Below are 16,621 nucleotides of genomic sequence, written 5' to 3' on the forward strand. Positions count from 1 at the left end.
TAAACAAACAAATAGATTTAATGACTTTATATACTATAAGGTTCCCTGGTTTAGCTGAGTTCAACACATGTAAGGTACCAATAGCCATCTCCCAAACACAACCCACGGGTTGTTTGAGGCGAGAGAGAGGCAAGAAAGATTTTAGGATATGGGCATGTTTAAAAAAAAAAGAGTAAGAACAAAGTAGATGTAAATCTGTTAAAGCAACACCAAAGAACTTTTCCTCTGTCGCACACACTATTTGTTTATCCAGCACCGGCTTTGCAAATAACAATGTCCACAGACAAGGTAGAATATGTTGCATGATTTTATGAAAGTACGATGTATTGCGACATCAAATGCAAGTCAAATTTGTAGTTTCTCATGTCTCATTCCATCGAACTACAGATCCTCTACCCGATCCGGCACACTTACATAGTGCTTATAATAGTGCATAGCCGATAGAGGGCCGCGAAGCGAATGCAGAAAGTGCCGTTCACCCTGTTACGAGTTGATGAATCACTGAAACAATTTTGGAAACATTATTTTAAGATACAAAAAACTCTTTGGTGTTGCTTTAATTAACATTTTTTTTCTCTTGGACAACTAATTAGGTTTTGAGTTGAATATTATGAGACAATGGTAAAAACAGAAGAGTTAACTGAAGAAGGGCAGTAGCCCGAAATGTTACTTGAGTGATTAAATAGTCAACGTGGAGCTCAGTGTGCGGCTTCAATTTTGTTCTTTTAATGGTAAAAACAACCAAACCTTCAGTGTGATAATAACTTGATGGCATTGCATGCCATTGCACCACACAACCTGCAGTCAATGACAACGTGTCCCTCTTGTGGTAAAAAACTGCTTCATGTCTGTTACACCCCCCGCCCATCTCAGAATAATTGTATTATACATGAATCATCGTCTGTGTGCCCATCATGTTTCACACTCATCCTCCTCCTTGTCATCTTTGATGCTGAACTTCTCCAGGAGGTCTTGTTTTTCATGATGTATTCTCCTGTTTTTGGCCTCCTGAATAAAAACAAAGTCAACACTTACAATCCAGCAGTGCACCATTATTCAACTTGTTGAAACTTGGACACAACTTCAAGAGTTGTATCCTGTCTCAACAGACACCCTGATCCAGCTAACCGAGGTTGATCAAGCCCCGGGCCTGTGTCCAAATGGTGTTCTACTGTCTATCGTTCTACTGTTTATTATGAACGTTTCGGTTTGTAGGCCGGATAAAAGGTTTACAGAGTAAAACATTGTTCATAATCAATGAATATGGCAAGTGAAACATTGTGCAAGAGACAAAGTGTACAAGAGTTTATTCAGTTCTTCCCTCAACAGCTCAACAGTGACCACCCACCTCCACAATGGCTCTTGTTCTGGAAGCAAATGTCCTACTAATTTTCTCAATTTGCATTTCAGAAAATCCATATATAAATGGATTTAGAGCTAATAATAATAATACAAGACAGAAAATGCTGAAAAGGCAAGGGAAAGGAAAAGTAAAGGAACCCTCCCATCTACCATTACAAAGGCTACCTTTTACAGTATTTTCCAACCAATCAATTTTTCAATAGGAAGTAGTGAAAGGAGGGCTGACTGGGACCTGTCCTGCTCTATTCTCTTTAATATATGAATTAGAATATGTTCATGTAGCCTGACGTAGCCATATTTAATTCTTTTCAGAATGAAAGTCTGATATTACACCATTGGGACATGATTATGGGGCGTGTTTCAACCTTTTTACAGTCTATGATCTCAACCGATAAGGGGAGGGGCTGTGGAAATGCGTCTGCACACAATCAGATAGACCTAACCAATCAGAACAGCAAAATAGCCCAACGTGAATTCTGTAGGGAAAACATCAGCCAAAACACCTTTCTTCTGGACAAATGCTTTAATCGCTGTTTTCTGTTTTTTGTTTTTTTTAAGTTATTGCGCTCCCAATTTCTTGTACAACAGACATGATAGCGAAATCTAAATGTCTAGCTTCTCTAGCGATAGAGACAGTATGTAGGTTTTTAAGTATATCTTGGACGGTTACAATTTTATGGCTTATAATCCAGTTCTTAATGGTGAAAATGAATTGGATTCTTAGTTCCGGAATTGGAGTGGGCTCTTTTTGGGCTCTATTTGTCAATACATTTAAAAAGTTAATTACCTTTTCCTTTATTGAGTCCTCTTGTTTTTTTAGCAACCTGGTTTTGCAGTTCTGCCACTTTATAAACAGATTTAAAGTTGGTTAGTGTAACCCATGTTGTGTTCACTGCACGGTTCAGTCCCTCACCAGCCTGCCTGCCTGCCTCCCATGAACTTGTTTGGGATGTGGGTGTGCTAGCAAGGAGGCTAAACCCCATGGGTGCTAGCACTGCTAGCACGTCTCTTAAAGTGCACGACTCTGATTGGGAGGTGCATGTGCTAACAGGGCATGTGCTAAAACCCATGGGTGCTAGCATCAGTTACACGTCTCTTCAGATTTATAAAATGAAATGTAAAGAAACGTATCTTTCAGTAGAGAATATTGAGCGAACAACAGAACTACAGACAATATGTCAAACATCACTTACGCCTATCTCAATAGGATTAATTTTGAATAATGCCAGCTGTTAATGTTCTACTTATGTTTATTTAACCTATTCTCTGTCTGTGGCAAGTTGTAAAATTGATTAAAATTCTATTGCTTTGCTGCTGCTCTTAATATAACATTAAAATGTCTTCACCTTTTTTCTCCAAATCTGAGACAGAATTCTTTATTTCATCCAGTTTCTGCTGGAGCGGAGCCATCTCATCGATGCCTATAAATTAACAGTTAAATGAAACTTTTATCTTTCAGTGTAAACTATATCAAACACTCAACAGGCAATTTGTCAAACATCACTTAGGCCTAATTAAAAAGTTATTATGTTAAACATTTGACTTATGTTTGATTGCTATATTCTAGGTATATGTTAAACACTTGGTTGCCATTATATTCAGGCCCGTCGCTAGAAGGCAAGCAAACCAAGCAATTGCTTGGGGCCCCGAGCTGGCCAGGGGCCCCAAGACAACGACTGGTTAAGATTAAAATGCAACGACAAACTGTGAGCGCCCCTTTGATAGTCAATGCAGTAGTGCAATGACACTGTTACCGGCAATACCGGGATCCCCCTCAAGGGGGCCCCTCTCAGTAGTCGCTGACAGCAGCCAGCCAGCCAGCCAGGTTTGTGGTCTGCTGCTGCCGCGAAAATATAAAACAGTCATAATGAAGCGGAGTTATGTGTCCGGAAGCCAGAAGAGAAAGGAAGAGGATGACAAGAAAAAACAAGATAGTGGTAAGTGATAAATTACACTGGATAAAATAGCTCTACTTGTCTTGTACAAATGGTGTAATGTGCAGCAGGAAGGCTAGCCTAGCAAAACATTTTTATGTTAACTACCTGCCTGACGGCCCATGCTGCTTGTAACAAACTAGAACAGTTAGTGCTAGCACAACTTTTTTTTCCCGAACGGACGAAATATGGTTACATACTGTAATATGTTTATTAACGGGATAAGGAAGACGCAGATCTGTTCCAGAATAACTTTTTATCGTATTTGATGACATAACATTGCTATCGTAACACCCCCAATTATCGCCACTTTTGTTCAGAAATTCTAAAACAACGATGTTTTTTAACACTTCAAAATAACATTTACTAAATGAACCTTACATTTTTCAGTAGCCATAGGTGTGTAGATTTGAACAAAGTCTGGTTTGGTTCTTAACGGGAGCATTTACTGCCTGAAATATCCGATTTTGTTCGGAGTTATAGTGCTGGCCTGATGGGTCGCCTATTCATACTTTGCAGTCACGTGACTACCATGGCTACCTGGCGGGCAAGAAACGCTAACAAAATGGCGACGAACAGTGGCCAGCCAGGGGAATTGCAGATTTCCAATACTACAATCAATTAACTATTTAGACCATATGTCACCAAATGTTCAAATAGATATCAAGAAAAGATGAACATACTCGGAACGTGTGATCCATAACGTTACACAGCACCCGCTGATGTTTTCATTGCTTTGAAGCTGGCAAAGTCTCTACCAGACTTGGAGTTTGGAGATATTTAACTTACATATCTTATAGAGAATCCGTCACCTTACACCGCACAAAAAATTAAAGCCTACAAAAGTACAGATAGCTATCTTTTTATCAAGAGTGGATGGGTTAACAACGCTGTCGTATGGGAGGTGAAAAACAGGAATATCTTCATAAAAGGTGAGTGTTACTAGTTAGCTAACGTTACCCGTTTGCTAATGTTTGCATGTTTGTAGCTATAAATTACACAAAGTGACATCTGTTCCATCGTGTGATGAAGTCTTCATCTGAATATGCACACCCTGCCTGCCGGCGAATGACAGCTTGATAAGTAGTTTAAAAAAAAAACGTATGCCAACTGTATCATATATGGCTAGCAGGATGTCAACATTGTAGCCTACCTGCTTATCCACTCCACATAGCATCAGACAACAGACAAGAGCAGTTGGGGCAGCGAAATGCGTATAATCCTGTTAGCAATCTGTTAGGTTGTAATGTAGTGGTAATAAGTGTACGATAGTATGCATGCAAAGTAACTGTAAGTAATAAGTAGACGCAGTACAACAGTAACGTGTCATTCATTCACCATGTACTCTTCTTCATATCAAATCACGTACAGATGATAACGCGTTCTCGCCACCTACTGGCGAACGTGTAAGCACGTTTAGTTAAGATAAATGAAACAACATCAGCGAATCATAAATCTGAAATTATCCATTATGTCAACTGTCTCTATGACAGGAGACTTCATGACCGTCACTTAGAAGTGAAACCCAGCAGGACGCACAGCTTGCAGTTCGTCTGATTAGTATACCCACGTGATGCCACATGTAAACATATATGGTAAAAAAAGGAAAGAAATGTGTAGCTTTAAAAAATATGTTGTAGGCTACTGTGCTTGTGAATGATATACTTTATCTAACTAAAACCTTTTTCTATGTTAGGTACATCATTCCTACAGCTTGAATGAATCACCTCTGACAACTTGGGTTGCTGTGGAAAAGGAGGGACTGATTCGATTTGGCCACTGCACCTGTATGGCCGGGTTAGGTGAAGTGTGCTCACATGTAGTGTACATCAGGAATCTGTAAGAGACTGTATGTACATGTACAGAAGTTGTTTGCAGACTACTGATCTTAGTGTTTTGAATTGGAGGTGGTGTCTGCAAACAGGAATTGGCAAAACGCAAGCGTGCACAAAGAAAACAAATGAAAAGTGCTACATTTTGAATTGCACTGTTAGACAGACAATTACAGATTTATTCAATAAATAAATAAAATGCACATACATAGATAAATAAAACAGATGAATACAAATAAATACAATGCACAAAGGTATTTAAAGTGAAAATGTAATACATGTATTATTGTAATATACAAAATGTCATATATTCATTATTATTATTATTTACAGTGTGTGTTTGTATAAATAAATCATTGCATATTTACATTGTATTATTGTAGTATTTAACTAGAAGGAATGATTGAGGGTGCCACATTTGTAAGGGCACAACACACATGGACTACTTTGTCTAAAACTGTTGTTCGGCCTCCCCATCACTTAGATATGAATATGACTGTTCCTTGTGGGGATATGCCTATTAGGTATTTTATGGTGTGATTATGTTTATAGGTTGAATATGTTTGTGCTCTTGCTTCTAAGTCTTTGGGTTTTTCTATAAAAATTTTGAAACAATCAATTATGCAGGCACATCTAGGGTAAGTTTGTCTAAATATCATGGGCATTGACAGCCGAAGCTCTTCTCTCTGTGGCCAAAATAAAAATGATGGGACAAGCTTTCCATGTCTTTCTTCCTTTTCCTCGTTTTGGTGGCAGATGGTAGGAGAAGACAGACGGAACCCAATCAGGGGTAGGGGTGTAACGGTTCATGTATTCGTATTGAACCGAAACGGTACGGGCGTCACGGTTCGGTGCATGAATTTACACGGAGAATACACGGTATAAAAATACATACAACTCGTGTGTGGATTAATTAATGTCATGCGCAATTACTGTTAAGTAGCGAGAGTTACGGGAGTTCTTTAGCGACACCTAACGCTAATCTGTAGCCTCGCCTTAGCTCTGAAGCTCTGATTGGCGCCTATGTTTTTTTTGTCAGGTCGTCGGTCGAGTCCGTCAGTCATTAGCAGCACTAAGGTTAGACCCACAAGAGTTAGAGGATCCGCTGGTCTCTTTAAGATCGCACGTTTAAGAACTTCAGTTACAGTAACGTTAGTACAGACGAAAGAGTGGTGGATAAGATGAAACTGTGTGTCGGCGTTGTTCAGCAGTTGTTGGGTATGTGAGTGGAAAAAATGCTACACATATTCGAAGCCATCACCCAGATGATGTAGGCTACCAATCACTGAAACGAGGGGAAAAAACTTCCCCTGCGCTTCAGCAGCCTTTGGATACACATACAAATAGGGCCAAAACCTATGGCTTAAATTAAATGATTTCGTAATGACAGAAAGCTATGTAAATCGCGTGGTAATTACCTTTATGTTGGGGTAACTTGTAACTTCTCACATGAGGTTCTGGTAGTGTTAAGTGCATAGACAGTAAAATAAAGTGACAACGCTAACCAGGCTAATAAACAAACCATGCTACGGTGAGTTAACGTCAAAGGGCAAAGTCACGTGACTTCTAGTTGTAGTCTGTTTATGAAATGAAAGGAGCAATTTCGTTTTTTTTAAAAAGGCAAAATAGTGTGATATTTTCACAGTTAGTAGGCTAGATTATTACTTTACACACAATAAAAAAAATATTGAGGCAAATTGTAGACCCTTCCATATACAACTAAACACAGATGTTGAAGGTCTTGCTTAAGTGGATTTTTAAAAATCATTTTTCTATGTAATTTGCACTTTCAGAAATAAGAGATGCTGTAGGCCTATTTTCAGTTTTAGAGCTGATTGTCTTATTTTGTTTACAAGTTACAGATGGAGTCTGGGTACTTATTGTACTTATTGTACTGTTTAGCCTACATCTTACACACTTCAGGCTGTTGCAGATAGCTCAGGGAAGAGACTGTATGACACTAGGTGGTACAGCCTGAGACATGTACAAAAAAAAATGCTTTCTGCATTTTTGTTTTGCTTTTCCCTCCACTGTACCGAACTCGTACCGAACCGTGATGTCCGAACCGAGGTATGAACCGAACCGTGACTTCTGTGTACCGTTACACCCCTAATCAGGGGACAGCGGATCATCAGATTTGGCACCTGAAATAATAAAATAAGATAATATAATAGATAAAACATGTTATTGCCACACAAAGTTATCAAGTCTGTTAGCAAGCTAGCTGCATAAGGGACTGGGATTACTGTAACTAGCTAAATTGTGTGAAGCAGACAAGTTTTTTTTTTTTTTAAATAATCGAGCAGAAATAATTCCTCCGTAAATAATCTAGCTCTACTGTTGTTGGGTCATCTCTGGTTCTTATTGAAAACCATAGATATCACAAGCCTCAAAACAACCTATCACACAACTTTTGTTGTTGTTAGCAAAAGACTACAACTCTTAGCCTAGCTTAGACTCATAACACAAACAGCTGACTCGCGGAACCAGCTGGTGGTGTTGATTAACGAAACTACAGGGTAACTTAAGACACGATTAATTACATGATCATACACCCATTGTATTCAAACAAATGTTGAAATTACCTTTGATGAAATGATCACTGCACAGACGTGTAGGGCCTATACTGTGAAGGTTGCCATGTCCCATTCCTGAAACGATTTCACGTCTGATAGCCTGTATCCATAGTTGTCTTCTCTCTGAATTCTCCTTATCAGAACCGGTAAAAACATAACCCCGGCTTATCTCCTCGGCGGTTAGTGCATCCAATCGCACAACAACTATCTGGCATGTTATTTACACCTCAAAACACCAACTTTTGTATAGTAAAACTGGCGACGTCCTGGCCAGATCCTAGACTAATTTACTGGATTTCGATGCTGGAGAACGACGTTTTTGCCCGCCAGCCAGTGGTTGTGACGTCACGTGCAAAGTATGAATTTACACCGTTTCAACGGCACATGGACGGTTAGACCGAGAATTCTCGTCGTGAAATTAAAATTCCACTGGAGCTCCAAGCGGTTGTGTACACGCAGCCTTACAACACTGTTTACAGCTCTTCGAGTCAAGGTAAAATGTCATTTTTGGTACATAGCTAATTTAGATACACCTATGGTGTGGGTAGTTGCGTTTCTATAGGAGTCCGCTGTCTTGGTTTGTATAGAAATTGATATTAAGTGACACATACACGCAAGACGGCGGAAATACGGGACCGGTGGAAATAGGGGGTGTTACGATATAGCTTTATAATAGGTTTTGATAAAAGTGGCATAGCTTCTCTGCTATACTAACTATTCGACCGTGATAATCTATTTACCAAATGGGGGTTAGGAAAACCACACGATAAATCCCGTGCATCAAAGCAGACTGGAATTTTCATGTCTAGTAGTATTCATGCACGCCAGCTGTTTACTCTCTTTAAAGCATCAGGTGCGTCTGTCTAATTCTCAAACAGCAGAATGCTTAAATGCTATGTTAAGCTACAAGTAGGCTTAGGTCAATGTATAACATTAGCTTGGGATGTTTTTACAGTAAGCATTGGTAGTTGTGAAAGCAGCTGCATCCCTTCTAAATATCAAAATATGGAAATGCTAACATATCTTTTCTTTCTCCCTCAAGGTGCTTTGCTTAAATTTCTCAGCCCTCAGGCTCTTCCTAAGGATACCTCCACTGATGAAGATGGCCTGAAAGGTTAATCTTATGTGTGTGTGTGTGTGTGTGTGTGTGTGTGACTGTGTGTGTACTTGTATTTATGTTGGATTTTTAAATTGCTATACAACCTGCACTCTTTATAGTTTGAACAATGCATCCTTTTTCTGCATAAGATGGCAGTGTTTTATTTTCTCACTTTGTGAGAACTGAAAAATGTAAATGTGAGTGTGTGTGTGTTTAAGTATGTTGGATTTAGTTATTGTGCACTTTTTTACATTTATATTGGATTTTATGGTACGGTGGTGTTTTTGCAAATGTTCAAAACTAATGCACAGTATATATATGCAACTGCAGTATTTGCACTGTCAAAATTTTGTATTTATATAAACTGTGGGTGAACTTAAACTGTATGGCTATGCGGTGGTTCCTGTAGGCTTTGCATGCGGTGGGGGGGGCCTCCATGTCCATTTTGCTTGGGGCCCCCAAATTCCTTGAAACGGCCCTGATTATATTACATATACTTTGTACAGTGTAGGACCCCATTTCCCCCCATAGAGCAGGCAGTTGTTCTTGCATGGATTCAAAAACATCCTGAAACATTCCCTTGGCATTCACAGTAATGCTGCAAATCTTGAAAAGTGTGTGGCTGAGCTTCAGTCATTAAACAGGCTATTCAGGCTTTACTACTCATTATTCGTGCTTGGGAAAAGGATCTACCTGTGACTTAGGGCCCTATCATGACATTCTAAAGTGCATCTTCACTCGTCAAAAGTCTATTCAAATTTAGTAGGATGTCCAGTTCACATTGGGAGGGGTTTTGTTATCAAAAGTGGAGCGCATGGCGCAACAAGGTGTTCCTAGGTTTTTTAATCAGTCATATAGGTGTGTTTGGGGCGTAACATCATTTTAAACCAATGAGAATGACATCTGTCATTCCCTTTAACGGCGCAAAGCGCAATATGTCAAATAAATGCATCGGTATTTTGGCATTCAACGGCGCATTTGAAGGAGGATGCTTGCGAGACCGTATGAAATAGTCATTCTTAAACCATGCATTACTAAAACCTAGCATAGCCTTCACGCATTTGCACTCGTCTATTATTTGAACTCATTGGCAAAGTGAAACTAACTTCACCAAGGTGTCAGTCAACGAAGACAGTTATATGCAGTTACTTTCACTATTGACTGACAATGGGGCTAGAAAAAGCAACACTTACCTTAATATTGCTCAAATGACAGAATAAAACAACATTTATCCTGCAGAGGAGTTGCTTATATCTCGTGACAGTGCGTCTTCAGCTGTGCTCTCCCCTAATCACTTTTAACCGTCATTACCAATTTGCAGATGATGGTGAATAACTACTCATCATGAGATGTACAGTATTTCGGAATATCTTTATTCTAATTATGTTTCCCATTGTAATCGTGCAATTTGTAATGCTTTGCATGGACCAGTGGCGTAACTATAGTAGGTGCAGCAAGTGCAGTCGCACCAGGGCCCGTGACCTCCCGGGGCCCGTCGCTACCCCCGCCCTGCCTCCTTTTTTTTTAGAATGTTAGAGCACGGAAAGTGAAGCGTCACTTCTATCGGAAGATGATCGCTTAACGGATGCAGAGAGATACTTCAAAGTGCAGGTATTTAATGCAACTCTGGACATCATAATCAGTCAGCTCTCCCAAAGATTTGCAAGTATGCAGGAAACTTGTAATGTGTTTGAGTCTTTACGTCCTATGACCCTTGAACTCGCAGGTGATGATGAACTGCTTGAAAAGGCAAGACGTTTGTCAGACCATTATAGCAGGGACATTGCACCGACATTCCCAACACAACTCCTCTCATTCAGGTCTTGCTTTAAAGCAGAGATTTCACAGAAGTCATCTATTTTTCAACTTGCCAAAATGCTGGTGGTAGATTATGACAGTGTAACATCCACATTCGGGGAAGTGTGTACTCATGTTGTTTCTGACATTGCTGTGACTGTGGCAACAGCTAAGCGATATTTTTCCAAACTCAAACTTATTAAGACCTATACCTAAGGAGCAGCATGGGGCAGGAGAGGCTCCGTGGGTTAGCTATCCTGTCCATTGAAAATACGAGAGCAAGAGCATTAAATATTGGGAACATCGTTGACGATTTTGCACAACGAAAGGCTCGTAAGATGGCCTTCTTCTAATGGCCTAATTCACGCATATTGGGGATTGTATGCATATGAATGATTTTATTTGGTTTCTGGACGGTTAAATAAGTTAGGCTACATTAAGTTTTGTTTCTGCGCAGTGCGAGTTTATAAGCAAGCAATCTACGCTTGCAGTTTCAGCAGAGGGTTGAAGAGGCGCATTGAGTGTTCCCATAATTCTATGCGAGTTGATGTTAATGCAGTAATATTAGATTACCCTGGCCTGCATGCTGTTAATAAAATTATTTTTCAATGTTTTCACATGTAATGGATATGTAGTCGTGTGTTTTTTATTTGAAATTGTAATCTGTAACTACTAAACAACTTCGGTGCCTCAGGCCCTTTTCATAAACAATTGAAGTCACCCTTAATGTGTATTGCATGTATCAGAGCTAATTCATCCTGGGCCAAAGTTCGTCGGTATGGGGCCCGCGTAGCGCTCTCGCACCTGGGCCCACCATTGGTTTGTTATGCCACTGGCATGGACGTGCGCTGGTGTGCGTTCATGAATGATAGAAGGATGATGGTGCTTGCGCCTGCCAATATGACTGTTGACATGCGCTCTTAAAATAGCATATGAACAACTCGCCATTGACTTCTCACCAGGTTTGGGTGGTGTACTATATCGATTTTTAGACAACGCGCCAGGCCCCTCCCTAGGTTGTTAATTGCCACACCCCTGGGCGCAATGTTTAAAAAATAAACGTGCAAAATACCAAATTAAACTTTCCGCGGGTGAAAAACGAGTTTTACGCCATGCGCTGGTGCCCAAAATACAGCCCTTAATTTATTAGATCTGATTTACCTGTATGCTTTTGGTCCATGTTTCTCTTTACTTTATCCATTTCTTTCTTCAGTTCTGTTAGGGCAAAATATACACAGTTACAGTAGCATTGTCTAATAAATGAAATGTAATGCATTGTTAAAGACATGTAGGAGAGATAAAATGTAGTAGAAAGCTAAATCCACACACTTGGTCAATAAAATCTAACAAAGTCTTATTAATCTTATATTGAAATCTATTGTTTTTAGTATAAAGAGACTTATGAGACTAATGAGGGAGGTTAGGTTGCAAGATCATTTTGACTTAATTTAATAAGAGTTTTGCTTATTTTAAGAAGTCTTATCAAGACAAATTTGCTCAACTCACTGGCAGTTATAAATTTGCTTATTTTATAGTAAATATGTCGAACTCTTATTAAATTAAGTCAAATGATTTTACAAGGAAGCACTAGGTAAGAAAACAACACCAACTCTGCAGAATGTCATAGGGTTATCAATTTAATTGTGATAGCCTAGCTATTTTATAATCATGTAGGCCACATTTGCCTGCTTCTTTTGTTGATAAGATATGTGATGAGTAGCCTACTGAAGTAGTTGATTGGAAATGGAGGTCAGTTTTTCAAAAGTATTTTCAATTAACTTGGTACAGACAATATGTGTATATGTTTCTTTACAGGTGTGTGCTCTTTCTTATTGATACCACATGTCTACTGTAGATGAGAAGCAAATCCACCTAATTACTATTTTATAAAATTTAGGCCACATTTGGCTGCTTCTTTAGTTGATAAGAGATGTGATGAGTAGCCTAGTGAAGTAGTTGATTGTTTTTATTATCTTCAAGAGACTTTGGGAGCTAGCCTACCACAAGAGCATTCATGTCAATTTTGTTAAGGAAAAAATATTGTTATTAAAGTTTTAGTTTGACAAAGAGAGAGATTTTTGGTAACGCTTTAGAATAACATGTGCTTATTAGGTATTAACAGTGCATAATAAGCAGTTAACAATTCATTACTAACAGTTAGTTAACTGTTGTTATCCTTTAATAACATTAACTAACTGTTAACATGCAGCTTGTAAGTGATAATAAGCAGCCTTTTAAGTTACTTACAAGCATATTTGTTAACAGTTGTAAGTGTTAACAAGCAGCTTGCTAATGCTTGTTAATGGTGTATAAGACAAAGAGGTGGATAACTAATATGCTTATAAGACCTTTCTTACCTATTTGTAGTAAATTTTGCAGCCCCCCAATCTAAAACGAGGACCATGTAGCCTAAAGTCACCATTTTCACCGGAACAGGTCATTTAACCATCCAAATGATTTCTAAGCGGGTTTATTACGTTGAAATAGTTGCCAAGTTCCCCTTTAATATCAAAAGCTGTTGTTCAATTGTGTGAATGAAGCAATAGGCTCTTTGCACGAAAGGCTCTCAATGCGGCCACTTTGTTTCCGGTGGAGCGTTAACTGTGTTTTATACCATGGTCTAGGTTGAAAAGGGTGTCGTTTAAAAAGTGATATACTACACCTATGAAGTAGGTCTGGTAAAAAAAAAGTTTAATCGCCGTTCCATATCAATGCCTATAAATGGTAACTATTACAACGATAGTTACTTAAGGCATTATCCCTTAAGTAATGGCATCTTCTGTTGTATTCTGCTCCTTACACCTTCACTCAGACACTGAATATCTTGTCTGCCCAATAATAACAATTTTAACTTTATCGTAATGTGTTGATTTACTAGGTGCAACACCCAACCGGGTCCCTGTAGACACTAATTATATTAACAGTAGCAGCAGGTTCAAACACACATGGCTCCACCGGAAACAAACAAGGCGTACATGCAAGGAGCCTTATTGTACCCACACAAGCTGTATTGTAACCTACAGTACTGAGCACCTGTGGGAAGCAAAGACCAATCAAACAGCACTCCCCCTCAAACATTAGACAATCAAGGACACACACTATGAAGTTTCTACACATACATACATATATATATAAACATATATACATAACATAATATAACACACACACACACATATATATATATATATAAATAAAATAAAATAAATAACCTTTTATGTAATCCGTCTGTTTCTGATTTTCCATATTCAGTTTACCATGTTCCTTCAGCAGCTTATTCAGTGGGGCACGATCTAAAAATTAAGTTCATGTGATGGTAGTAAATTTGCAGATATACTTTGAAATGAGAAAATGTCTAGTATCTACAAATATATCATGTCCATAGTTTTTACTGAATGCACAGATGGATTGTTCCTTTGCAGTTAATCATTTAGCAGACACACTTAAAGTTATGGTTATGGTTATGGTTATGGATTTAGCAGACGCCTTTGTCCAAAGCGACACATAAATACAAACAACATAATAATATTTAAAATTGAACAGGGAACAGATTAGAATGTTGGTCAAATATAATAAGGAGAATAGTTATAATACACAATAATATCAATTCAATCAATAGCCTAATAAAATAAGCAATGAAAATGAGGGGAAAAGCAATAATAAAACAATAATGTCCATTCAATCAATAATATAAAAACAATGACATGGTAAGACTACATTAAGGAGAATATCAATAATAAACAATAATGTCAAATTAATCAACAGCCTAAGGAAAATAAAACAATATTATACAAACCATAACTATACTTTAATATCAATAAAGTATCTATCTATCTATCTATCTATCTATCTATCTATCTATCTATCTATCTTATTGTTTTTCTCTATGCCTTTGCTCAACTCTGATTAGATCACACACAGTCCTAAACAGAAGCACTTTTGCACAAATTACCCATCCCATTCAAAATAAATTCCTGATAGTCTGTCCCAATGTAAACCCAAGGGGGGGCCTTGCTGGAAAGGGCTGCTGAAAGTTCCTGCTACTAGGGATTGAGGAAGTCTCAGGACAAAATGACAAATCATCATTTTCATTTTCCACTGTAGAAAGCAACTCTAAAGAAATTGCAGTGAGCTGAAAATGTTGAATTAAGCAAGGAGGAGCCGGGATTCAAACCCGAGACTCCCGTGTTGCATACTGCAGCTCTCTACGCTACAAGTAGGACATGATGTGTGTGGGAGCAGTGCCCTCCTAAGTAGCCTGTATGATGTGCAATGTTGGGCAAAACACTCAAAATGGGGCTGGAAGTTAAATATTTATATAATACTTACATGTTTTCATTCACATTTGTATTGACTGAAATTCCTGTGACATATTTACCTTCTCCCACTTGCAATTTCTGTGTGTCCTGAATTTTCTTCTTCAGTTTCATCAGCGCACCTTTATACAGGGACGATTATTACAGATTAAATCCAACTGATGAATACATCCCCATCTTTTCATAACGCAGAACATCATTTACTAGTGTTACTTTACTTAGTCTACCCACATTTGTACCCAAAAGCCTGGGTGAACCCAAACGAACCTGTTAGCAAATTTGAATTTGCTCTGCAGGTCTATTTGGAAAGGAGCCTATTGACACCTGTTTCCAAACTTGCCATTTACTGTTTTCACAGGTAAAACTAAAAGTGAATTTAAACTTAAATTTGTACATTAAAGTCTTACCAAATCATTTCAGACGTGCAGCAAACATATATTTTTTGTAAACTAAGGTTCTAAATGCAGTTGTTTATAAAGAAAATACACATTTCTGTGATTTTGGTGATTCAGAAACAGACATCAATGGACTCTTTTCTAGACCAGTGTTTTTCAACCACTGTGCCGGGGCACACTAGTGTGCCGTGAGAGATCATCAGGTGTGCCGCAGAAAATTACCCAAATGTCACTTACTGGTCCAGAAAAGCAACTGTTGCATCAAAGAATTTATAACCACATGCTCTCATTGATTGTATGATTGCACTATTTGTGGTAGGCATTGTACAACAGGGGCCCCATATCCAGTATTCACAAAATCATCACATATCCAGTTCATAACAACAATTAAATTAAATTAAATTAAATATAGTCACCTACAAATGAAACAGAGGGCGCTTGTTTTATTGAGCAGGTCTTGCATAGAAGCCATAATAAGGCCATATCTGTGTATTATTTGAAATTTTAGGCTATGGTATGTTTATTTTTTCTTCACACAGGATGTTAGTGTGCCGTGGGTCTTTTTAAGTGTCAAAAAAGGTTGAAAAACACTGTTTTTAAATCTCAGCAGATTTTCACTACATAGCTATAGCCATTTAGCAGACATGGTTTCAAATGACACAGCATGTGTGGTGTCTTAACACATGAATAACAATAAAGTGTTTTAATCCTTTGCGTCTCTACTATTAGATGAGTCTTGACCACCAACATCTCAATTTCAACATTTATCAGATTATATTTACCGTAATTGTGCTTCAGTCTTGTGGTAGTGTTCTCTATTTGCATCAGGGAATCTTTATAGAAGGCAACATTTGAAAAACAATTAACATAATTAAAGGTTGGAAAAACTTTGAGTCCCTCAAAAGACACATCATAGGAGTGTCACACACCATGTGCAGATATTGTTAATGATCTTGGATTAACGTGGTCCATTTAAAGAAACCACAGGATGCTTTACAATAATATTTCAAAGAGACTCTGCGATTTGGGTCTTCCCATTGCAAAGCAAATTTTTAAATGATAGAGGCAGATTAGAATGGATGAATTAGTATTAGCCCTGCTCTTGTCTCAGCCCACGTCCAATATGAGTTCAACTAAAGATCTCCAAATGCTCTGCTTTTCTTCTCAATGTACTGTTATTTCTCCTGATTTCACCCAATGGGTCTTTGGGAGAAACAGGTGAAATCTTATTTCATATTTTGTTTTCCTATGGATAGTGTCTTACCGTCTTTCTCTTTCATCTCCATCAGGTTTTCATTCTCTTTCCCTGTAGT

At 38.3% G+C, this 16,621-nt stretch overlaps 1 protein-coding gene across 1 annotated transcript in view; it reads right to left on the reverse strand.

The window, feature by feature from the left end:
- Window positions 1-560: 560 nt before the first annotated feature.
- The window catches only part of LOC143127939 (butyrophilin-like protein 10), a 34,958-nt gene continuing 18,897 nt past the window's right edge, over window positions 561-16,621 (reverse strand). The window contains exons 9-16 of the mRNA XM_076289626.1: window positions 16,573-16,614; window positions 16,091-16,141; window positions 14,976-15,035; window positions 13,810-13,890; window positions 11,762-11,815; window positions 2,709-2,783; window positions 2,150-2,206; window positions 561-1,008 (exon numbers count right to left, since the gene is read on the reverse strand). Coding sequence (XP_076145741.1) covers window positions 980-1,008; window positions 2,150-2,206; window positions 2,709-2,783; window positions 11,762-11,815; window positions 13,810-13,890; window positions 14,976-15,035; window positions 16,091-16,141; window positions 16,573-16,614 — 449 coding nt within the window. The 3' untranslated portion in view covers window positions 561-979. The remainder of the gene's footprint in view (window positions 1,009-2,149; window positions 2,207-2,708; window positions 2,784-11,761; window positions 11,816-13,809; window positions 13,891-14,975; window positions 15,036-16,090; window positions 16,142-16,572; window positions 16,615-16,621) is intronic.

This window comes from Alosa pseudoharengus, unplaced genomic scaffold (genome assembly GCF_046254945.1).
Source record: "Alosa pseudoharengus isolate Yale_2024_CS ecotype anadromous, Long Island Sound unplaced genomic scaffold, YU_APseudo_1.1 YU_APseudo_1.1_scf_17, whole genome shotgun sequence".
NCBI lineage: Eukaryota > Metazoa > Chordata > Actinopteri > Clupeiformes > Clupeidae > Alosa > Alosa pseudoharengus.